General features: G+C 43.4%; 1 protein-coding gene across 1 annotated transcript; it reads left to right on the top strand.

The window, feature by feature from the left end:
- Nucleotides 1–1,976: 1,976 nt before the first annotated feature.
- On the top strand, nt 1,977–25,136 carry timm44 (translocase of inner mitochondrial membrane 44 homolog (yeast)). The gene is made up of 13 exons (XM_056277189.1): nt 1,977–2,006; nt 2,570–2,674; nt 2,971–3,150; nt 3,250–3,330; nt 3,463–3,612; nt 4,402–4,538; nt 5,675–5,760; nt 15,113–15,205; nt 15,381–15,505; nt 16,612–16,662; nt 16,853–16,942; nt 20,349–20,459; nt 22,500–25,136. The coding sequence occupies exons 1-13, from the start codon at nt 1,977–1,979 to the stop codon at nt 22,617–22,619; spliced, it is 1,359 nt and encodes a 452-aa protein (XP_056133164.1). The 3' UTR covers nt 22,620–25,136.
- Nucleotides 25,137–25,412: the final 276 nt, after the last annotated feature.

Raw genomic sequence — 25,412 nt, 5'->3', positions numbered from 1 at the left:
TACAAATAATCTGTTGAAGCCATTGACAACATCTTCCATGTTATTTATAGTCTTATCATTATCTGTAAAATACTGAGGGCAGCTTGGGCTTCTAGATACTATTCAACACATTCCCTATACCTTTAGTGTTGTTTTCTTTGGTCTCTAATTCTTTATTATAGTATTCCATCTTGCATATACTCACAATGCTAGTTAGCTTGTTTTTACATGTTTTACATTTATTTCTGCTTCAATGGTTCTGTGCTTTATGAATTCTTTATAGAGGTTATTTTTTATGACAAGCTTTACGTATAGTCCCTTTGTGATCCATGGACTATCTTTCTATTTCTGCTTACTGTTGAATTGGGCAATTTTGATCATATAAGGGTTGAAATATGTTTAGGAATGAATTGTAAGCATTTTCAGTGTCTTTTCCCTTGTATACTATATTCCAGTTATGTGTTAGTAATTAATTTTTGAAAGCATTCATGGATTCCTCTGTTCTTGCTCTTATATATTTAATGTTGTTGGGAACTTTGTTTTTCCTAAAATTAGTTATAGACTGTAAAAACTGGTAGATGGTCACTGATGTCATTTTTTAAAAAGCCCACTCTCAGTGTGGCCTTCTATAACGTTTGTGAATATATTGTCTATTAAGGTGGCACAGTGTGGTGTGATTCTGCTAGGTCTAGTGATTTTAGGATATAAACCCAAACTATACATTGTGTTAATGAACTATTCTGTCTTATTGTTCTTATTTGAATTTAACAGGTCAATACTGAAATCCCAGCATATGAACATATTCTTTGTGTTGATTTTGAACACTTCTTCTATCCAGTCCTTAAATATATCAAGTGGATCCCGATAATCTGTATATACAATTTACGATTACATTCTTCTTTTTTTCCATACAGATTTCAATTGTGATACATTCCAGCACATCATCAACAGCTGTTGACATAACTTCTACCACCTTGTAACTGAGGCTGTTGCTCACATACAAAGCAACCCCCCTCCATTTTTGTTCCTCCAGTTCTTATAAGGCAATTCGTATCTGGCTAACTCAAAGTCAACACTTTTCTCAGGGCTAATCCATGTTTCAGATAGAGCTGTTATGTTGAATGGATTCTTGAAGGATTTGAATATTCTTTGATGCTTTGGAAGTTGGCATATAAGCTTCTGCTGTTAATGTGGATAATTGAATGTATGATCTGAGTTGACCATCATGTTAAACTGGTCATCGGTGTGGTATAGACAGTTGTTGTTGATATTGTTGAATAAATTATTTTCTAGGTCGATATCTTTTTCCATATCCTGTGATTTGTGTTCGGAATATGTCAACACCTTTAATTCCTTTTTTTGTTCCATGTTCTCTAATCCTTGCTGTTAGCTGATCATCAATGTTTCCAGCCGGTGATGAAAGACTACTGTCTGGTCTTGTCATGGTTGTGTATAATGTCTTTGCATGTTTTATTGATTGGTGTGTTGAGCGCTGTTGTGTTGTATAGTACTCACTCAAAATTTTCAAGATCCTTCTCAACTCTGATGACCAGCACTTTTGCCTTAATCTTTTCATTTCATCTGGATACAAAGTTTATTGACGGATACGTTTCACCACTCATCTAACCGAAGATGTCAATTAGATGAGTGATGAACGTATCTGTCAATAAACGTTGTATCCCGACGAACTGATTCAACCTTAATTGATAAAGGCTTAGGTGTTTCGCATTCGGTTTTTTTCCAAAGTTGAAGTTTGCCACTACTGTTGGAACAGCTGAGAACTGCACAGTTCTTCCCGAACTCCTGGACATCGCTGTCAAACGAAATGTTAGACAAAAAAATTGTAAAACTTCTTATAACTGCTTGCATTCACACGCGCGTGTATACTAGGGAAAATCCGCCGCAGTAATGGCGACTTGTTTACTTCCGTTACCACCCCGGATTCGGTGATACGTAGGAAGGTCATCACCGGAAAAGTCAACAGCAATGCAACCAAGATGGCCGCCTCGTTGTGTCAGTGTTTTCAGGTGAGTTGTCAATTCACATGTTTTATTTTATTCCCGAACATATTGACAGTGGCACAGCTGTTTGTAGATAAGTCGCATTTCTGTGCAGGGCATAAACTTTGCCTCCGTTATCGAAAAACACTGAAGCGCTTTCTGTCCGGACGTTAGCATACTATACTATAGCATACTATGCTAACATTCGCTCCCTGAATGAAGTGATCTCTGGCTGGTATTTGGGCCTGGTTTATATACGTGTCAATGAAACTAAACGTCCGATAAGATGATGTAATTTTTTTTGTACAATGCTAGTGTGTTGTGATATTGATTATCTTACTCAAGATTGATCATGCTTTGCACACCGACCTTATTTGCGTCGATTTCCTATAAGGACTACCTCATTTTGTTTTGTGCTATAGTTTTGTGTAATAACACTGCGACTAAATGCATCAGTCATTTGTCACTGTTCTGTCTCTTAAAGCCCGTCGACCCAGTGTGTTTGCTGTAGACCACCAGTCTACCAGTTAATCCTCCCATAGACATTGACTGAGAATGAATGCATTTGAAACTGTTTCTCATTCCCGCAGATATGTGTCAGAAGAGGTCTGCTGGTATCCAGTTCCACATATATGCTGCTTCACAACAGACCCCATGTTTACAGGATATGTGGGTCTCTCACAGGTGTTCCACAGGTAGACACAAACTGCCATATTCACACATACACTGTACTTTCCTCTTCTGTGCATTCATAAGACGTACTTTGGAGTCTGCCACATCCTGCTTCAGACATTGTGTTGCTGTAATCTGTTATGGCTAGTGTGATATCTCTGAGTCAAATTGCAAAAAAAAGTATGAAAGTACTTAGTCATGTACTGAGCATACATTTCCAGAAATGTACAGATTTTGAGGCTTATTACATGACCTACTGTATGTAGGAGGAACGTACTGTCCAATCTGTTACAGTGTCAATTGCTGACCCATGTTTTAGGTAAGGTACTCAACAGGTGATGGAGGCGGTGGCAAGAAAGGTTTCCTGGGAGAATTTCTGGACAACTTGAAGCAGGAGCTAAACAAGAACAAGGAAATGAAGGAGAACATCAAGAAGTTCAGAGAGGAGGCTAAGAAACTAGAGGAATCTGATGCATTGAGAAAAGCTCGGAAAAAATATGTTAGTGTTTGGCAGCGTTACATAAACTTTATCTCAATCACCGATTTCAAAATTAATAAATAAACATCCCTCACCTTCTGTCTTTTTTTTTTTTTACAGAAAACGATAGAGTCTGAAACAATGAAGACCTCAGAGGTCCTGAAAAAGAAGTTGGAGACCCTCTCAGAGACAGTAAAAGAAGTATGTATTAGTCTCTGGACAAGTTAGCCTTTGCATTATTGTTGTTATATGAATTATTTAGCATCCTTCCATCTTTAAGTTTTATCAAAGTTTTTCATTCATAAGCTCAGGGGTGCTCTTGCTTGTGCTCAGGGACTTGAGGAGGTCAGTCGTACTGACATTGGAAAGAAGATCAAAGAGGGTGTGGATGAAGCCACAAAGACCGCCAAGAGCTCAGCGGAGTCTGTGTCCAAGAGTGGAGAAATGTTGGGAAAGACTGGGGCATTTAGGGCAATATCACAAGTAAGTGGTGGCTCTTTACACTGTGATACATAGGTTTTCCTGTTTCTGTAATGTAAATTACAAAGAAAGTGAGACACACACACACACACAAAAAGAGAAACTATTCATGGTGTGTAGTAAAAACCCCAATGAAAATACAAAGTATTTTGTAGTTGCATTTAAGCTGCAGAACATGTCAAGATCAGCCAAAGTAATCAAACCACACACATCAAAACAAACATGAAAACAATGGCAAAGGGATACTTCAATCATTAGTCATGCCAAATGCTGTGCCATATTGTTAAGATACCTGTGAAGATTTTGTAGTTGCCTTTATTGTTTCAATTTGAAGTCAGAACTATTCTTGTCTCTTGTCCTGAGGCTGTGCACAGTTTGGCAAACTACATAACACAAATGTCCCATAGTGATAAAACCGGTGCTACATGCTACATAGAATAATAATTCATCTTATTAGAAATTGGTGAAATACTCTCTATATTTTATTGCAAAAAAAAAATTGCACCTAGCACCCATATTCAGAAAAACTAACAAAATCAAAATTTCTGACCCTGAGAGCAGGATAAGCAGTTCGGATAATGGATGGATGGATGCTCTGCTTTAGAGAGCTAAACATAAAACGCATTACTAATACTCTGGGATGTAGTCAGGAGGAAGAGAAAAAGGCAGGAAAAACCTACCATTTCAAATGAGGGACTGATCTATATATCCAAGCCAGACATCCTGAAAAAAAATCACATCCCCCAATGGTGGAGCCTCATTGCTATTTGATACCAACCTGTCCACTTTCAGGGAATGGAGAATGTGAAAAAGGAGATTGATGACCTGGGCCATACTGGCCCCTACCGGCCCCCCAGTAGACTCAGGAAGAGGAGCGAGTTCTCTTCTAAGGGTGCAGGAGATGACAGCAAAGTTTTCGAAGCCAATGAGTAAGTAAACACTTTGTTCATTTACACTTACCTCTAGCTTGAAAGGGGAATGCTGTTCTATGTTAAAAAAAAATATGCTATTTTGATAGTCTTGCTCAGTCTAATTGTTATTTGTAAAAATGACCATTGACACATGCCCATTGATGGAAACCAGAAACCTTAGTTCTAATTTTACAGTATGGACTTGCTTTATAGGAAATTAATTAGGCTGACTTTGAATAAGGAGACCATGTTTGTCTTAAATGGAACATCAGCTCAAGGATTATTTCATTTGAAACTGTCATTTTTGGTTCCTTGAATTAACCCTGTCCTGCATAGTGTTACGCTCAATTTTTCTGTCTTTCCCAATTCTTTCTTTGTACAACTTTACTGTGATATCACAAATCAGGAGCTAGACAAGCACTTCTTATCTGTTTCTTGCTGGAAAGGACAGTGGTGAATGTTAAGTTATACTGTCAGATGAAATATGAATAAAATATGAATTAATGGGTATTACCTGAGTTTCATTTAATTTAGCTGTGGTGGTCCCCAAAAGCTGTAAATCTTCCCCTAACGACCAGGAAAAAAACAAAAAATACAATTATAGTTATTTATTCGGCTTTATGCTCAGTGCCCCCCCCCCCTCCATTTGGATTTATAGCATGATTATCTACACATTTTGACAGAGGTATCCAGGGAAGAGCAATTCTTGAATGGCAAATCCTGCTGGATCTCAGAATTGATTTTCCTCCCCATCCCACATTTGCAAAAAAACAAATACTCACTCTTCCCCTTTAAAGAACTTGATTCTTCACATGCACTTTACCTTGCATTGGATTTTATTACAGCTTTTTGATTTTTTGATTTAACGTGACATGATGAGATAGACAGTGGTGTACTTTAGGGTGACTTAAACAGTTCTTGTGACAGCGTTGTTTAGGCTAGCTCTCTCTTTATCAAGCACCCTCTCAGGCTCTTGCCTCAAATAAAAACATGTTAGTCCACTGAGTCAAATTTGTAATTTGTGATATTGGGCTATACAAACAAATAAAATTGATTTGATTTGATTTAGTCTTTGTTTAAAAGTGGTTGAACATGGACTACAGTGGGAGAGGTACAGCATGCATGTTGATAGGGACAACCTGTGTCTACTCCAGGGAGGCCATGGGTGTAGTGCTTCACAAAGACTCTAAATGGTACCAGCAGTGGAAGGACTTCAAAGACAACAACGTGGTCTTCAACAGTAAGGACTGACTAAATGTTGTTTTGGTTTGTTATATATGCTTATTGGCTGTTAATCAAACCTGTCTCAGATTTGATTCAGATGTTTTTTTTTTATCATGCCAGTGGATGGACTTTCAGTCACATAGTATGTAATAATAGCAGCTATATTTCTGTCATTGATTTGATTAATAGATAGTGCTGTTTGCTGTGTGAAAGTGATTTGTAGTCCTAGATGGTATAAATGCGAGGCTTTGAATCTGTTCGTATGGGAACGAGCAAGTGTATGCTATTTCAGGAAACCCTTTGCCTGATTGACAAGGGGGAGGGGGTAAACCTGATAAAATACACCATTTAACCATTTAAAACTAAGTGAAGTATTAAATGTTTTTTATATATATATATCTCATCATCATCGGCGGTCACTTGGGGTCAAGTATGACTGTCCTCCTTCTTGGTCCTTGTGGGTCTTCAGGTGGGCGAAGAGGCCGATCCTGGAGCCGCATATTTTGGTGCAGGGGTGGGTGGTGGTAGTCGTGGGATTGGTTTGGGCCTTCTTGGTGGAAACTCCCTCCTTTTTGAGTCTGCGCTTGTCTTCTGCTGCACGGCGGTGATCATTATTATATAGTGCATATATAGTATATATATATATATATATACACACACGCACACACACACTATATGTACAAAAGTATTAGGACACACCTCTTTATAATTGAATTCAGATGTTTCATTCAGACCCATTGCCACAGGTGTATAAAATCAAGCAGCTAGCCATGCAGTGCATTTACAAACATTTGTGAAAGAACGGGTCATTCAGGAGAGCTCAGTGAATTCAAGTGTGGTATTGTCATAGGATGCCACCTTTGCAATAAGTCAGTTCATGAAATTTCTTCCCTGCTAGATATTTCACGGTCAACTGTAAGTGGTATTATTGAAAAGTGGAAGCATTTAGGAACAACAGCAGCAACTCAGCCATGAAATGGCAGACCACGTAAAGTCACACTTTGGGGTCAATGAGTGCTGAGGCGCATAGTGCGTAAAAGTCACCAACGCTCTGTTGACTCAATAACTGCGGAGTTCCAAACTTCCTCTGGCATTAACATCAGCACAAAAACTGTGCGCCAGGAGCTTCATGGAATGGGTTTCCATGGCCGAGCAGCTGCATGCAAGCCTTACATCACCAAGCACAATGCCAAGCATTGCATGGAGTGGTGTAAAGCACGCTGCCACTGGACTCTGGAGCAGTGGAAACGTGTTCTGTGGATTGACGAATCACGCTTCTCTGTCTGGCAGTCTAATGGATGAGTCTGGGTTTGGCAGATGCCAGGAGAACGTTACCTGCCTGACTGCATTGTGCCAACTGTAAAGTTTGGTGGAGGAGGGATAATGGTATGGGGTTGTTTTTCAGGGGTTGTGCTAGGCCCTTTAGTGCCAGTGACAGAAAATCTTAATGCTTCAGCATACCAAGACATTTTGGACAATTCTATGCTTCCAACTTTGTGGGAACAGTTTGGGGAGGGCTCTTTTCTGTTCCAGCATGACTGCCCCAGTGCACAAAGCAATGTTCATTAAGAGATGGTTGGGTGAGTTTGGTGTGAAGAACTTGACTGGCCCACACAAGAGCCCTGACCTCAACCCCACCGAACGAACACCTTTGGGATGAACTAGAACGGAGATTGCAAGCCAGGTCTTGTCGTCTGACATCAGTGCCGACCTCACAAATGCTGTTCTGGATGAATGGGCAAAAATTCCCACAGACATATGCCAAAATCTTGTGGAAAGCCTTCCCAGAAGAGTAGAAGCTGTTATAACTGCAAAGGGGGGACCAACTCCATATTAATGCGTATGGATTTAGAATGGGATGTCATAAAAGCTCCTGTAGGTGTAATGGCCATATGGCCCAATGTTTTTGTACATATAGTGTGTGTGTGTGTGTGTGTGTGTGTGTGTGTGTGTGTGTGTGTGTGTGTGTGTGTGTGTATATATATATACACTCACTGGCCACTTTATTAGGTACACCTTGCTAGTACCGGGTTGGACCCCCTTTTGCCTTCAGAACTGCCTTAATCCTTCGTGGCATAGATTCAACAAGGTACTGGAAACATTCCTCAGAGTTTGGTCCATATTGACATGATAGCATCACGCAGTTGCTGCAGATTTGTTGGCTGCACATCCATGATGCGAATCTCCCGGTCCACCACATCCCAAAGGTGCTCTATTGGATTGAGATCTGGTGACTGTGGAGGCCATTTGAGTACAGTGAACTCATTGTCATGTTCAAGAAACCAGTCTGAGATGATTCGAGCTTTATGACATGGCGCGTTATCCTGCTCGAAGTAGCCATCAGAAGATGGGAACACTGTGGTCATAAAGAGATGGACATGGTCAGCAACAATACTCAGGTAGGCTGTGGCGTTGACACGATGCTCAATTGGTACTAAGGGGCCCAAAGTGTGCCAAGAAAATATCCCCCACACCATTACACCACCACCACCAGCCTGAACCGTTGATACAAGGCAGGATGGATCCATGCTTTCATGTTGTTGACACCAAATTCTGACCCTACCATCCGAATGTCACAGCAGAAATCGAGACTCATCAGACCAGGCAACGTTTTTCCAATCTTCTATTGTCCGATTTTGGTGAGCCTGTGCGAATTGTAGCCTCAGTTTCCTGCTCTTAGCTGACAGGAGTGGCACCCGGTGTGGTCTTCTGCTGCTGTAGCCCATCTGCCTCAAGGTTCGACGTGTTGTGCGTTCAGAGATGCTCTTCTGCATACCTCGGTTGTAATGAGTGGTTATTTGAGTTACTGTTGCCTTTCTATCAGCTCGAACCAGTCTGGCCATTCTCCTCTGACCCCTGGCATCAACAAGGCATTTTCGCCCACAGAGCTGCCGCTCACTGGATATTTTCTCTTTTTCGGACCATTCTCTGTAAACCCTAGAGATGGTTGTGTGTGAAAATCCCAGTAGATCAGCAGTTTCTGAAATACTCGGACCAGCCCGTCTGGCACCAACAACCATGCCACGTTCAAAGTCACTTAAATCACCTTTCTTCCCCATTCTGATGCTCGGTTTGAACTGCAGCAGATCGTCTTGACCATGTCTACATGCCTAAATGCATTGAGTTGCTGCCATGTGATTGGCTGATTAGAAATTTGCGTTAACGAGCAGTTGGACAGGTGTGCCTAATAAAGTGGCCGGTGAGTATATTAGTGGTGGGACTTGATTAAAAAAATTAATCGAATTAATTATGGGCTTTGTAATTAATTAATCGTAATTAATCGCATTTTAATCGCATATCGATATTTGACACCAGAAGCAACATTTTTCAATTCAAACAGGTCTTGGTAGATGACTAAATCAATGAATAGACACATACATAAGTTTAAACAACAAAATCCTGTTTATTTTGTTCAAAACAAGATTGTTTTGTAAACACAGTACTTTTTGTAACCCCTGATCTTCTACCACTGAAAGTGGTCTACGGTCCACAGCAATCCATTTCGCCAGTGAGTTTGTTAATTTATCAGACGTGGACTTACTCATCTTGGCTTTGAAACCCGTCATCTGGTGGAGAGTCGGTGGGCGACTCTGCTTGGTTGTACTAGGAGCACTAGCGTTAGCGTTAGCTCCGGTGTTCGTACTAGCTGCAATGTGTTTCGCATTTAGGTGGTACCGGCTTTAATAACTGCGGTGGAATGCAAACTCTTTGTTGCAGAGTCTGCACACAACAGTGCTCTTATCTAGGCTTCCATCCGACCGGTTTTTAATCGTAAATTTCCCATCCACAGAGCTAAGCGACGCGGTGTCATCATCCTTGTCGTCCATCACATCTGTTGTTAGCATACTAACTTGTTAGCCTGACCTACTCCGCCTTCCGCTTGACTGACGTCACTCGGTGCATCGGTATAATCCGTATGCCAGAAACGAGTGCACTGAGAGGCGTTCCGTGTTGACTGGAGTGTAAAAATAAAATGTGATAAAATGCGTTAATTTTTTTTAACGCCGTTATTTTTCCTATAATTAATTGTCGAATTAATGCGTTAAAGTCCCAGCCCTAATATATATATATATATATATATATATATATATATATAATGTGTGTGTGTGCTAATTTAGCTTATCTTGCAAGTGGTATCACAAGTCTTAATTGTTTGCCTGTCTAGCAGGATGAATTAATTCAACCATCCATCCATTATCCAAACCGCTTATCCTGCTCTCAGGGTCACGGGGATGGTGGAGCCTATCCCAGCATTTATTGGGTGGCAGGCAAGGACACACCCTGGACAGGCCATCACACACACACACACACACACACACACACACACACACACACACACACACACACACACACACACACACACACACCTAGGGACAGTTCAGTACGGCCGGTTTACCTGACCTTCATGTCTTTGGACTGTGGGAGGAAACCCATGCAGACATGGAGAGAACATACAAACTCCACACAGAGGATAACCCGAGACGACCCCCAAAGTTGGACTACCCCAGGGCTCAAACCCAGGACCATCTTGCTGTGAGGCGACCGCGCTAACCACTGCACCACCCTGCCGCCCTTTAATTCAACCAAAGTTGTCCAAATAAATCTTATGATTTTCTTTCTTTTGCCAATTCCAGAGGGGTGAACACTGCCCTTCCACAGTAGTAATAGACTTGTTAACCTTGGAGTTTATGAGCCGCAAATAATGAACATATTGAGGTCCGTTAGAAACAGGCAACTTTAAGAATTACTCTGACCATGCTGATGTTTTGGGTGGCTGTACTCTATGCCCAGGTATTATACAGTTGAAGCCAAGTAGTTAAACATCACTTGGGGAAACTGTTGATGATTAATCATTTCAGGACGTAAAAAAAATGACCAGTGTTGTAGTTGTGACATTGCACAAAGTCAACAGAATTACAGCCGTATTGAGTTTCATTGCTGCTGTGGCTGCTTCGCTAAACACTTAATACATAAACTTTCAATGCTGCCGCAATGGCGTGTGTTTATGTGTATATATCAGATACGTGTCAGAAACTTGCTGTTACTCATCCATCAGCCAGGGGTGGGATAAAGCAGTGTATTGCTTCGCTTGGCCCATTTATTTAAGCACTTTGACCACAAGGCCTTTAGGAATTGACATGTTTGACGAGGAAAATAATGTCTACTCATTTTCCAGGAAATGTCCCTAGTGTTGAGTATCAAAAGGTATGGATGGTTAGGTAAAGTTTTCAGCACTCAATGTGTTTTGCTCCTGCTTGCAGAGGAGCTGACTTCATCAAATGTCTCCTTTATCTGTCATAGCTCTCTCCCTCTCTCTCTGTCTCTGCACTGCATTCCTGGAGGTTGAGTGTGTGAGCATGAGTGAGGGTGGTAGACGTGAGATTGGCACGGAGTTTGAATTGTTTGCTGTCCTTTTTTTAATTTTCCCCCTGTAGTCTTCATCTGTCCTATGTGCATGATCAGGTAAGCTTTCTTAATACTTTTTACCCAGTGTTCAGTGATTTTGTCAGGTGGTTTTCAGGAGGAATAGCATCCTCTGAAATGGCACCTCCATCCGTCAGTCATGGGATCCGGATAGTCCTGCCAGAGCGCAGTGTGACGGTGGAGGAGGTTTTGTTGGCCATAGGAGAGTAAGTGGGACATGGCAATCTACTGTTTGCTTCCAGGATGAACAAGACTGTGGTGGTGTTTTTGAAGGAGAAGCATCATGTCAGTGAGATGATTAAGAGTGGTGTAGTTATCAGGGATATCTATAGTGTTGTCTCCCTATTGTCAGTTCCCTCTACCAGAGTCACAGTGTCAGTTTTTCCGCTGTTCCATCTTCAATGAGCTGTTGGAAAATGAGCTGCGGAGGTTTGGTAAATTCACCAGTGCTTCAAAACTGTCAGTTTCGAGTGTAAAGATCCAAAGCTGAAACATGTTTAGTCACTTAGGAGACAGGTGGTTATGTTTTTTGGACTCTCCGACACAGAGTTTGGAGGTTCCATTAGAGTTAAACACGGTAAAGGCTCATACATAATGTATGCTAGTTCAGGGCAGTTGAAATGTTGAGTGTGGCAATGTTGGCCATAAGTGCGTCGCATGTCCGCATAGACGGCAAGCGGAGGCAAACACTGCAGATGCTTACATCCCGCCCCCTGATAATGTGTCCGAGGTGGGGAGAGGAGAACAGAGCCAGTCGGAGGAACAGCCTGTTCCACCGGTTGTAGATGAGGAAATAGGCTCTCAGCCTATGGCCTCGGAGCCGGGGGCAGAGCTTGCAGAAACACTTGCAGTTGAACAGGTGGCTGCATCCAGCAGCTTGGCAGGGGCTGAGGATGTGTTCAGTGGTGAGGGACAGAGTGTGAAGGGTTGAGGTAGGCCTAATGAAGGGAATACTGAGAGTGTAGAGGAGATTCCCAGCAGTCAGGTAACAGGTCAGGCTGAGGATATGGATTACGATTCAGAGTCTGATAGTGTGTCAGTTGGTGAAACATCATACTGCAGCCCGGATCTGTAACCTCTGGAGGACATAAATGTTTTTTTGGATGAAACTTTGGGAAGTCAGTAAAAGCAAAAGATTATTTCAGTAATACAGAGAAGTTCATCAGGTCTGTTAGTTATCTGCAGAAGCTGGTTGGTTTTGATGGGGAAAAAAAAGGTTTCACCTTAAGAAGCGCATCACAGCCTTGAGAAAGGCAGCAAAGGGGAAAACTGTAAGAAGGGAAAAAGTTGTGAAATTGTAAGGGGGCATTTGATAGATATGCTATAAACTGCAAGTGCTTGTTTAAGGTACTTTTCAAAGAGGAGTAGAGGAATGAAAACACCAAAACACGTATGTTTTACTCAAACAGCCGGCATTTATTTTACTGTAACATTAAACATGTTGTGATCCTGTTTTCTCTTTTTTTGTGTTGTACTGACCTTTTTAGTTGTGAAAATCAATGTTTTCTCTTTTTAGTCTTTAAACAACATGAGTTGAGGAAAAAATAGAAAATGAAAAAAACCTTTTAGAGCTCTGATGAAATAACCCCCCCAAAAATAAAAGTAAACAATGTTCATCTACCCGGGTAGTACGTTTTTGTATTAAGTGTGCGCTTATCTGCCCGATGAAATGAAGAAATGTGGAGTAGAACAGTTCCGGAGTAGAACAGTTCCTCGTCACGCCCTCTGCTCATCTCCCGCTCGTCCGTAGGCAATTTGTCCAATGGACTGTCCAAAATCATCTAAAAAAAAAAAAACCTGCATAGCAAGGCAACATTCAGTGACTTATAAAACGAAAAATGACCAGATCGGACACTAATATCACCCAAAAATCCATATCTATGAACATATAGCAGCTTCCAATTTGTATGCATTCGATTCTCTCAATCGCTGCACATGTGAAACAGCTTCTAATAACACTTTCGTTAGTTTAACTTGAGATGAACTCAGATTGTTTTTTTTGGTTTGTTTGTTTGCTTACGTTGGTACATCTCATCTACCTGTGAAACAAATCCATTACGCTGTTTGCTAGCAACGCACATGGCGAACACTTAGTAAGACCCTCACCGGAGAAAAGAATACAATTCTCGAAAATCCCCGTCAGAATTTCAATCCCACTCTGTTACTTGCTTAGGGGTGGATTCTGTGGAGAAAACCCTTTAACTATTTCTTTAATTTCGTTTTTTCTTTGAGCTCGCGTTTCTACTTCAAGTTACCACTCTGTTGTTTTCGACTTCGCTCTTTCCCTGAGAAACGTTGCAGTAGGTTTCTCTAGCTGCAGCACCACTATTGCCTTCTGCTGGGCTAAAATAATATGCAGGTGAAACATATAGTGAAAATATACATAGAAATGAGAAATTAGACTGTAAATAACTTAACCCTGCTTGTAGGTTATTTTTGAGTGGGTTACAAAATAAATTATGATCATGTATCACAGGGTGCTTAATTCTTTTTTTTCTGGTTCATGTCGGTCTGTTTATGCCTATCTTTTTCTCTGCTCTATCCATCTTGTGCAGGGGCTCAGGGTTGGATCTGTTAACATTAACAGTGGGAGGGACAGATGTAAGAGGGCTTTAGTGGCTGAAGCTGTGAAGCGGAAAATATAGATGTGTTTTTTCTGCAGGAAACTCATAGTGACCAAACTAGCAAGATTGAGGATGGTGGTGAGAGGGGTCATATACATTCAGCTATGGCACCAACTTTAGTGGGGGGGGGGGGGTAGCAGTGTTGCTAGCTATAAGAACCAATCCAAGGATCTTATCATCTATGGAGTTAGTTAAGGGGAGGTGTCTGCTTGTAAGGGTTGAATTTGAAGGGTGTCTTTTCTGTTTGGTCAATGTCTCTGCCCAACGTCAGGGGGCTGAAAGATGAGCCTTTCTCATTGTTTTGAGGGATGAGCTGCAGAAGGCCAGGAGCAGCTGATCATAGGTGGGGATTGATACTACTCCATTGATTTCACCATGGACAGGACAATTGAGGAACCACACATTCAGTCATCTGGTACCTTAGGCAGAATAGTTACTCAGATTTGCTAGATGCATGGAGGGTGAAACACCCCACCGCTAGACAGTACACTTGGGTTAGGGTGAGCAATAACAGGGTGAGTGCAGCCAGGCTAGATAGGTTCTACATTTCAAGGTCACTTGCGTCCAGTCTAGTTAAGTAGCTCCATTACTCCATTTGGCTTCACTGATCACTTTCTCATCACTGTAGATGTGATAATTTCTGCTAGGCAAAAAGTTAGGTCATATTGGCATTTCAACAACAAGTGGCCACAGGATTGTGTTTCCTTTTTTTGAATTTTCCCCCCTTTTTTTCTTTGTCATTTATTTGTCTAGTGTCCTTGGTTGGTGGGTGTGTTTCAGTTGTTATGGGGTTGTTTTTTGGGCTTAGGGGAGGCTTTTTCTTTTCGGTTGTTTGTCTATGGTCCCAAATGCCTAGCCAGCAAGAAAGGTACGCACATACTTATAAACGTCATATCAGCTACAGCCAAATTAGCCATCTGGCTGACCCGTAAGAACCAGGCCCAGGGGGTAGGCTGTGTGGAGCCTGTGAAGGTTCTTGCAGGACTGCTGAAGGCTTGACTCAGGGTGTGGAGCATGCATGCTACAAAATGGTAGACAATCTGGAGGCTTTCAGCCTTAAATGGGCAGTAGGGGGAGTGTTGTACTCAGTGGGAGGTGATGAAGACCTGGTCTTCTCTTTCTAATTGGCATAACGAGGGAAAGTCCTGGCTGTATTGTTGGCTTATATTTTTTATCACTTGCACTAATGTAGTTGATGTCCTTTTGTTTGTATACCAATTGTAGTGCCTAATAAAGGGGTTTGTAAAGTAAAAAAAATCTCTCTCTCTCTCTCTCTCTCTCTCTCTCTCTCTCTCGCTGTTCCATGGTCTTCCTCCTCAGGGTTCTTTGAAATGAAGATGAAGTATGATGAGAGTGACAATGCCTTCATCAGAGCATCTCGTGCCGTCACAGACAAGATGACTGACGTCATAGGTAAGAGACTTCACCTGGCCACCCCTTCAGTGTGACGATCACCGAGAACTCTTGAGTGACAAGAGCTATGGGCATCTAGTCATTATAGTCTTCAAAGATGTCGCACTGTTGTCTGTGCTGTAGTTTTGCTCATGTGCGTTTGCCCAGCTTTTCATCAGTGTGTATGTGTGCTCAGGGGGACTGTTCTCTAAGACGGAAATGTCTGAGGTTCTCACAGAGATTCTGAAGGCGGACCCATCCTTCGACAAGGATTCCTTCCTCAAGCAGTGTGAAAGAGACATCATCCCCAATGTACTCGAAGTATGTTGAACTGCAGGGTCCTCCAGGGCAAAACTCCCAATACCGCTTTACCAAGTCTTGTTGAGGCAGAGTCTAAAGTCCAGTTTTGTACAAGTATATTCGGACAATACTGTGGCATTGAACTGGCATAATCGAAATGCAGTGTAATCGAACTTCAGTCATAATGGTTCAGGTGCCTTTTGAAGTAAATTGCAATATAAAAAGGTACAAAAATAAAGACATAATTTGAAATATAAATCAATTTATGCATTTATCAAGATTCAGTGTCATTTTGTCTGATGATAGATAATTTATTTTGTGTTCTGGTACCAAAAAAGACTAGATGTCTTTGTTGTGTCCTGAGATCCTAGCGAAAACTAAACCCAAATGCCCCTTCCAAAACATAAATAAGGGAATGAAGATTGGCTTCATTTATGAATGAACCCTGCCTCTTTGAACCTCTTTGATTCAATCAAATTGCCATTGCCAAAATCTCCTTGCATATTTTACTTTGCTTGTAACCCTGTAGTGCTATTTTCTCCTCCTCCTTTTAAAAGCGGCTCGTTAAGGCAATGGAAAGAAGAACTGGAGCTGGTCCCCAGGCGCTGCAGCTGCCCACTGCTGCCCACTGCTCCTGTACAATAGGATGGATTAAATGCAAAGAACAAATTTCATTGCAACTGTACAATGACAAAATAAAGTGCTTTCTGTTGCCTACCAACATGGGGATGGCCGGTTCAAATCCTGGTATTACCCCCGGCTTGGAAGCCGGATGTGGGTATGTGTCTTGGTTGCTGCACTAGCGCATCCTCTGGTTGGTTGGGGCGCCTGTTCAGGGGAGGGGGGGACTGGGGGGAACAGTGTGATCCTCCCATGCGCTATGTTCCCCTGGTGGAACTTCTCACTGTCAGGTGAAAAGAAGCAGCTGGCGACTATACATGTATCGGCGAGGGCATGTGGTAGTCTGCAGCCCTCCCCGGATCAGCAGAGGGGGTGGAGCAGTGACTGGGATGGCTCGGACAAGTGGGGTAATTGGCTGGATACAATTGGGGAGAAAAAAGTGGGAAAATCCAAAAAAATAAAATAAAAATAAAGTGCTTTCATTGTTTTTGTCTGTTTGTCTGCAGGCCATGATCAGAGGGGAGCTGGAGGTACTGAAGGACTGGTGCTATGAAGCGGTACGCCCTCTCTCCCCGGCTGCCCTGTCACAGTGGAGAAAAACAAATCAGACCTTTTCTGACTTGCAAAAAAGATGTTCGCTCAACTTCAAAGATTGTGCCGTTGTTGGCCGGGTCACTTTGGTACATGTATTTCCCTGTTATTAATTTTAACCTTAGCTTCTCTTTTTCTGTCTGTTGGGGCCTGTAGACATATAGCCAGTTGGCCCACCCCATCCAGCAAGCCAAGGCAATGGGACTGCAGTTCAACTCCAAGATCTTGGACATTGACAATCTTGATGTGAGTTTTTCTGACTACGATGAACTTAATGTTATTGAGAAGTTTTTACTTCTCAATAACAATAAGTGTTGTATTCTGTTTTTTTGAAGACTACAATATGTTCTAAACCAGAGAGTTAAAGCTGAAATCTGCGATTTCACCAACCCGTTTCTCCCTCTGGCAATGAGAACTACATACAAATAAGGTGTAGCAGCCATTGTTGCTTGTGTGCCGTCAGCTCATCAGTAAAGAGTACCCACCCTTGTAAAGATGGCATCCTCGGACCAAAGCTGACGTAGGCAGTCTCTAATGTATTATATACTTCATCAAGCTATATGGAAACACGGTTCCACTGTAATATTGATAGTATAATTGGTAGATTACCTGTCCAGCAGAAGCATCGCCACATTGTCATCAAGTCCCAGTCATTTTTTCTGCCTGAGTGAGAACATGTTTGCTCCTGCCCTGCCTGGTCAAAAAATTCATCAGCAGCATATGGAGAGTGTCTCCAGCCATTACCAATATTATGGAACCTGACTCCATGGTGCAGATGAATAAAATAACTACTTGTCAATGTAGAGAAATCCTGTATTTTCAGCTTTCAAGCCTGGTAGTTTTGTGGTTACTCTGTGTGTGTGTGTGTGTGTGTGTGTGTGTGTGTGTGTGTGTGTGTGTGTGTGTGTGTGTGTGTGTGTGTGTGTGTGTGTGTGTGTGTGTGCGTGCGTGCGCGCGCGCGTGCGCGTGCGCATGCATGTGTGTACACGCACGAACACGCATGCACGCGTATGTGTGTGTGCGTGCACTTACAGATGCAAATTTCTTGAGTCTCCGTAACTATTTGCTTCCTCAGCCCATGATTTTGTTTTGTATCTAGAAATATTGTTTGCACTGTTAAAACTATGGTATCCAATGGGCGTCTGGGTAGTGTGGCGGTCTATTCCGTTGCCTACCAACACGGGGATCACCGGTTCGAATCCCCATGTTACCTCCGGCTTGGTCAGGTGTCCCTACAGACACATTTGGCCGCGTCTGCTGGTGGGAAGCCAGCTGTGGGTATGTGTCCTGGTCGCTGCACTAGCGCCTCCTCTGGTTGGTCGGGTCGCCTGTTCACCCTGGCAAAATTCCTCACTCATCTCATCTCATCTCATCTCATCTCCAGCCGTTTTTCCGGGGTCGGGTCACGGTGGCAGCAAGCTAAGTAGGGCACTCCAGACATCCCTCTCCCCAGCAACACCCTCCAGCTCCTCCTGGGGGATCCCAAGGCATTCCCAGGCCAGATTGGACATGTAGTCCCTCCAGCACATTCTGGGTCTACCCCGGGGTCTCCTCCCAGTTGGCCGTGCCTGGTGAACCTCCAAAGGAAGGCACCCAGGAGGCATCCTAATCAGATGCCCGAACCATCTCAACTGGCTCCTTTTGATGCGAAGGAGCAGTGACTCTACTCCAAGCTCCCTCCGGATGTCCGAGCTCCTCATCCTATCTCTAAGGCTGAGCCCAGACACCCTATGGAGGAAACTCATTTCAGCTGCTTGTATCCGTGATCTCAACCTTTTGGTCACTACCCAAAGCTCATGACCATAGGTGAGGATTGGAACGCAGATTGACTGGTAAATTGAAAGCTTTGCATCCCGGCTCAGCTCCTTCTTCGCCACAACGGTCCAGTACAACGTCCGCATTACTGCTGATGCTGCACCAATCCACCTGTCAATCTCCTGCTCCATCCTACCCTCACTCGTGAACAAGACCCCGAGATACTTGAACTCCTTCACTTGAGGTAACAACTCATCCCCAACCCGGAGGGAGCAATCCACCATTTTCCAGTAGAGAACCATGGCCTCAGACTTGGAGGTGCTGACTCTCATCCCAGCCATTTCACACTCAGCTGCAAACCACCCCAGTGCGTGCCGGAGGTCACATTCTGATGAAGTCAACAAATCCACATCATCTACAAAGAGCAGAGATGCAATTATGAGGTTCCCAAAACGGGCACACTCCTCACCTTGGCTTCGCCTTGAGATCCTGTCCATGAATATCACAAACAAAATCGGAGACAAGGGACAACGTTGGCCATGTTCAAAGCCTCTACTGTAGATGGGGCCATGTTCAAAGCCTCTGCTGTAGATGCGGCAGGCAGGAGCTGTGGTCAAAAGGTCATCGGTGCCTGTCAAGGCGGCAACCCAAGAACCCGCTGGTGGACATGGGTGGTGAGGGAAGCTGTCAGGCTGAAGAAGGAGGCCTTTCAGACTTGGTTGGCCCAGGGGTCTCCTGAAGCAGCAGACAGGTACCAGGAGGCCAGAAGGGCTGCTGCTTCAGCGGTCACGCAAACAAAAACTCAGGTGTGGGAGGAGTTCAGTGAGGCTATGGAGGAGGACTTTCGGTTGGCCTCAAGGAAGTTCTGGCAAACCATCCGACGACTCAGGAAGGGGAAACAGGGCTTGACTCAGGCTGTGTTCAGCCGGGGAGGGGAACTGTTGACCTGGACTGGGGATGTTGTCAAGTGGTGGAAAGAACACTTTGAGGGGCTCCTGAACCTGACTAACACGTCCTCAATGGAGGAGGTAGAGTCTGAAGACTCAGGGGATGCCCCACCCATATCCCTGGCAGAGGTCTTTGAGGTAGTTAAAAAGCTCCTCGGTGGCAAGGCGCCGGGTGTGGATGAGATTCGCTCTGAGATGCTGAAGGCTCTGGACATTGTTGGGCTGTCTTGGTTGACATGCCTCTTCAGTGTCGCGTGGAGGTCGGGGACAGTACCTGTGGAGTGGCAGACTGGGGTGGTGGTTCCCATATTCAAAAAGGGGGACCGGAGGGTGTGCTCCAATTATCGGGGCATCACATTGCTCAGCCTCCCTGGGAAAGTCTACTCTAGGGTGCTCGAAAGGAGGCTCCGACCGATTGTCGAGCCTCAGATCCAGGAGGAACTATGCGGATTCCGTCCTGGCTATGGAAGAACGGACCAACTCTTTACCCTTGCGGAAGTGCTGAGGGGGGCATGGGAGTTTGACCAGCCAGTCTACATGTGTTTTGTGGACTTGGAGAAGGCTTATGACCGTGTACCCCGAGGCACTCTGTGGGGGGAACTGTGGGAGTATGGCGTACCGGGGCAGTTGCTACAAGCCATCCGGTCCTTGTATAACCATAGCTGTGTCTGCATTCTTGGCACAAAGTCAAACACGTTTTCGGTGGAAATTCCTCACTGTCATGGTGAAAAGCTGCTGGCGACTCCACATGTATCGGAGGGAGCATGTGGTAGTCTGCAACACCCCCCCCCCAGATTGGCTGAGAGGGTGGAGCAACAACTTGGACGGCTCGGAAGGGTGGAGTAATTGGTCGGGTGCAATTGGAGAGAAAAAGGGAGGTGGGGGGACTATGGTATACAAAAATAGCCTGGATGTTTGAAATAAATCACGTGTGTGCTTTCTCTCCACAGCTGGCAATGGGAAAGATGATGGAACAGGGTCCAGTGCTTATCATCACTTTCCAGACTCAGATGGTCATGGTCATCCACAACACTAAAGGAGAGGTGGTGGAGGGAGACCCTGTACGTTTAATCTGAAAACGCACACAAAATGACAGACACATCCAGTCTGCTTCTCAATGTATTCTTATCTCTTTGGCTAATCCAGTCATAAAAAAAATATTCACCGACTTTCTCCAAGTGTCTGTCAAAAGATCATTCAAAAAATATGTTGATTCTGGAGCGTCCGGGTGGTGTAGTGGTCTATTCCGTTGCCTACCAACATGGGGATCGCCGATTCGAATCCCCGTGTTACCTCCGGCTTGGTCGGGCGTCCCTACAGACACAATTGGCAATGTCTGCGGGTGGGAAGACGGATGTGGATATGTGTCCTGGCGCCTCCTCTGGTCGGTAGGGGCGCCTGTTTGGGGGGGAGGGGGAAGTGGGGGGAATAGCATGATCCTCCCACGTGCTACGTCCCCCTGGCGAAACTCCTCACTGTCAGGTGAAAAGAAGCGGTTGGCGACTCCACATGTATTGGAGGATGCATGTGGTAGTCTGCAGCCCTCCCCGGATTGGCAGAGGGGATGGAACAACGACCGGGACAGCGCAGAAAATAGGGTAATTGGCCAAGTACAATTGGGGAGAAAAAGAGGAAAATCCAAAAAAAATAAAAAAATAATTATAGACGATTCTTGAAAATATTTATAGTGTTAATAATTCTAAAACTGATGTTAGTGTTTTATCACAGAAAATGGAAGGCCATGAGATGATGGAGACATTTTTAACCAATAGGTCATAGCTCTTTTAAAACGTGTAGAATTGGGGTCAAGTGTAAAACATTATAAGCTGTAAATCAGGCTGATTGTCCATCCTGGGTACTTCAGGGACAACTGGGATCTGTGCGAGGAGCAAGATAGCTACTCAGCACAAGGTAGTTGGCACCTCCTCAGGGTTCAGAGGGAAGAAGTTCTGCCAGCAGATTAATGGCGAATGCACTGTTCTGCTGTGTTTTATGGGCTGAATCCTAATGTCTAGACATCAAACTGCAGACTCTGCCCTTAAAGACTAAATCGCATCTCCTACGCACAACTCCTCTCTATTACTACTCATCTGCCTTTCTGGCAGCCATAACTCATTTTCTGCTGAAAACCTTCCTGGTTATTGAAGCACACGGGCCCTCATGCTCCCAGACAGCCCATTCAGCCGTAGTAGCTTGATAACACTGCTGTCAGTTGCTCTTTATTCTTTATCATTTGCAAATCAAATTCAATCATAGTTTTTCAGATGCCTCGAAGATAACAGTACAACACAGTGGCGAGAGTTGCTGGCAATGAAATGCTTGGTCTTTGAGTGAAATAATACAGGATGCCATATTCTGAAACACAAAATATGTATTCAAGGTCAGATAAATTGTGTGATGAAATAAACCCAATGATAATAATGATAATAGATTATATAGCGCTTTATCTTGATACCCAAAGCACTTCACAGTGAAAGGGGGGGAAAACGCCTCAACCACCACCAATGTCTAGCACCCACCTGGGTGATGCACAGCAGCCATTTTGCACCAGAACGCTCACCCCACATCAGCTTGAGGTGGAGAGGGAGGAATCATTGAGCCAATTACACAGGGAGATGATGAAGTGGCCATATGGGGAGAGCCAGGTTGGGAATTTTCCCAGGACACCAGGGGACCCCCTACTCTTTGCAATAATGATAAACTCAGAATTAGGTGAAACGTAAATATGACCAAATATGATGTGATAGGGTCATAGGGTACAGTCAGCTGAGTGAGGGGTACTGGCTACTAAGGGGGTACTTTCATCGGGCTTGTAGGTAGAAGCTGTCTCATAACCTGTTGGTCCATGACCAGATGCTGCGGTACCAGATAATAGATCAGTCCATTATAGTATTATTATTTTAGTTTTGTCACCATTGTACGGTCTCTTGAATATATTGTCAGATATGTCACTGTCAATCAGGCCAACAAAGCACAAACAAAATGGATGTGGCTCAGTGATGGTCTGAAATTATGTGGCAGGACAATAATTTAAAAGTACGTGGTATTTGCGTCTGCGATTTAAAGTGATGCAGAATTGAACAGACTTTTTCTTTTTTCAGGAGAAGGTGCTAAGGATGATGTACGTGTGGGCTCTGTGTCGAGACCAGGAAGAGCTCAACCCATACGCTGCCTGGAGACTACTCGACATTTCTGCCTCTAGCACAGAACAGATCCTTTAAGAAACTGACACAAGCACGTGTGCGCACACACACACACACACACACACACACACACACACACACACACACACAGGGACAGAAAAAAATATGCTCACCCCTGGGGCTGGCTTGAAAGAGAGGCACGTTGATGGCTGGGAAGAAGGGGAGGAGTGGAAGGCAGGTGGCGATGGAGGATGAACAGGCAAAACATGAGGCTCACTCTCCATAGAAACATTGACGTGTTGTGCTGCTAGATAAATCAACCACTCAGCTGTCCCCATTGTGTTATGCTGGCTTTGTGTTAAGGGCATGACGGACACTCACCCCTAAACCTCAAACTCCCCTTCTCTGGGCGCTCCTACAGACTGGTCAGGCAGACATGAATAGAGGAGTCTATTTCCTGTCTGGATATGCCAGTCATTTCTCTGGCTGACACTAGGGGGCGGTACATGACCAAGGGCCTTCCTTCTGTCTGTTCTATCTGGCTTACTGTCTGCACAGCCGTCAGTTGGGACTTGATGGCTCAGCGTAGCTGACATTGGCTTTCAACTTTTTACCTTTTTAACCAGCAAGGGATGACAATGTTTACTCATATATTTTGCCTTCTATTTTTCCATCTTAATTTACCTCCTCAGAGAAAACATCATCCTCATGGTTAACTTCTGTCCAAGGTTAAAGGTTAAAGAAAAGTGATGTTAGTAATCCAGGAAGTACTTTTGTAATGAAACCTCTGACCTGGTTTAACAGGTTATTCTTGTATCACCAACATCATAGACCTGACTAATAACGTTTTCTCCAACGATCGTTCATTCTCTCTCCCTCTGTCTTTCTATCTTCTCTCACTTTCTGTCTCTGGGGGAAAACATCTTGGATGATGGTGGTGGTGTTGTCCATCAGGCCTGCGAGTCTCTTTGATCCTTATTTGTATGATAGCAGTCCAATGTCATTTTTAAATGTGGATAAAGTATATATTTATTATGGAAAATAAAGATGACCCCTGTTTTTCACCTGTCACAGGTTTGACAATAGCTTTTAACCTAACATTACCATAGCTTCAGGAAATGCTTAAGCTTGCCTTTTAAAAGAAACTATCAGGTGAAACCCTTAAGGGCTTGTTTTTTTACCAAATCCTAAATTTAATATTCTTTTTAATACTTAAATTGTTTTCTTTGGAAGCAAATGCTAAATCTGATGTGATTTTCACAGTAAACTTTCTATAGCAAAGCTAGAACATTTTTATTTCTAAATCAAATAACAATCAGGTAGAAAACACTCAGTTGCATTGAGTGAAATGTGGTGGCCTCTGTAAAAATATTACACAAATTGGGAATACAATTTATATATCTATATATATATATATATATGTATCTTCTTCTTCTTTGGGCTAGTTCCTTTTCCCAGGGGTCGCCACAGCGGGCTTGATAGTTTCCATCAGTAGGTACGCTGTGAAGGCACAGCGCCGATGGTGGTCTTGTCAATCCCCATAATGATTTGGCAAAATTTTATGTCGGTTGCCCTCCCTGACACAACCACTAACCCTATGGACCTTCTTTTTTACAAAAGAAAAAAAAAAGAAGCAAGGATTTAGTTATTTGTTACCCAAGGCAGATAGTTCATATGGAAGCAGCAATTTTGGGGGGGGGGGTAAAAAAATAGATGGATAATTGTCATCCCAATCCATCCCTGGTTATAAGTGCACCTCAATTTACCATTTCTAAGTAACATAAATATGATGCGCCATGACTGAAGCTCTCTTCATTGTACCCTTCATCACATCACCTACCTCAGTCTTATGCCTCCATCGTCAGGCATTACTTTGAGACACAAGCACGACGTGCCTTGTTGCTGCTTCGTGTACGGCTGGTGGTGTGACTGTCTACAACCAGGTCTCTCATATTGGCATTTCAGTCTGATGGAAAATTATTAGGTTGTGGGGGCTAAATTGCACCAATTACACCTAGACCGTAGTTAATGATGGAGCATGTGGCATCTTTGTTTATCAATCTCTCCATTCTTTTCATATTTGATACCAGTGGTTGAGGGCGGAGGTGACATGAGTCAACTCCGGACATGACTAGGATAGAGAGGGTAATTGATGGATGGGACTCAATGGGATTTATCACTGGACATGGCCAGGAAGTTCACAGATTTTTGAAAAATTACTCTAGCTGTGTGGCTGTCTGATATGAATGTTTATGTGGTTTCCACTGACAAGCTCTGAACATGTTGTTTAGATTCACAAAGCAGAGGCAGCAAGAGCTCATAAAACTACAATACAGACAGATGCTGATGTTCAAGTCTGTTTTGCTGCAGAGTAATTAATGTTCATTGTTGGGTAACAACCCATGTGCTGTGATTTGTGCAGCCATGCTACATCTTACAAGGTCACAAAGAAGATAGCAAACAAATCTGTGTCACATTGACATGAACATGGTTCTGCTGTCAAGTTGTTGGGAAATAGTGAATGGTTTTCTTCTAGGGCTAACGTTTTGTGAGTACGTCTCTTGCCTATGAAGGCCTTGGCTGTCACCACTTATTAAAGTGCTTTGATTTCAACCATCCTGTCAATCCTCTTTGTACACAAATGCTCAACACTTCAAATTTACTAATTGATTGTCTTGTGGCCGCTGATTAATATGCTGTAGATATTGCAATCTGAATGGCATTGAGATGTTTGCATTCCATATCTTAATGCTGAGACTTGATGCCCCATTTGCTGTTATCTGTGAGTATTCATAGAACAGCAAATGGAGCCTGAACATGGCTGCTTTGCCCCCTGGAGAATCTCACCACTTTAGTCATACTGTGAGGTTC

Source organism: Lampris incognitus, chromosome 3, assembly GCF_029633865.1.
Source record: "Lampris incognitus isolate fLamInc1 chromosome 3, fLamInc1.hap2, whole genome shotgun sequence".
Taxonomy (NCBI): domain Eukaryota; kingdom Metazoa; phylum Chordata; class Actinopteri; order Lampriformes; family Lampridae; genus Lampris; species Lampris incognitus.
This window is presented reverse-complemented; position numbering and strand designations above follow the sequence as displayed.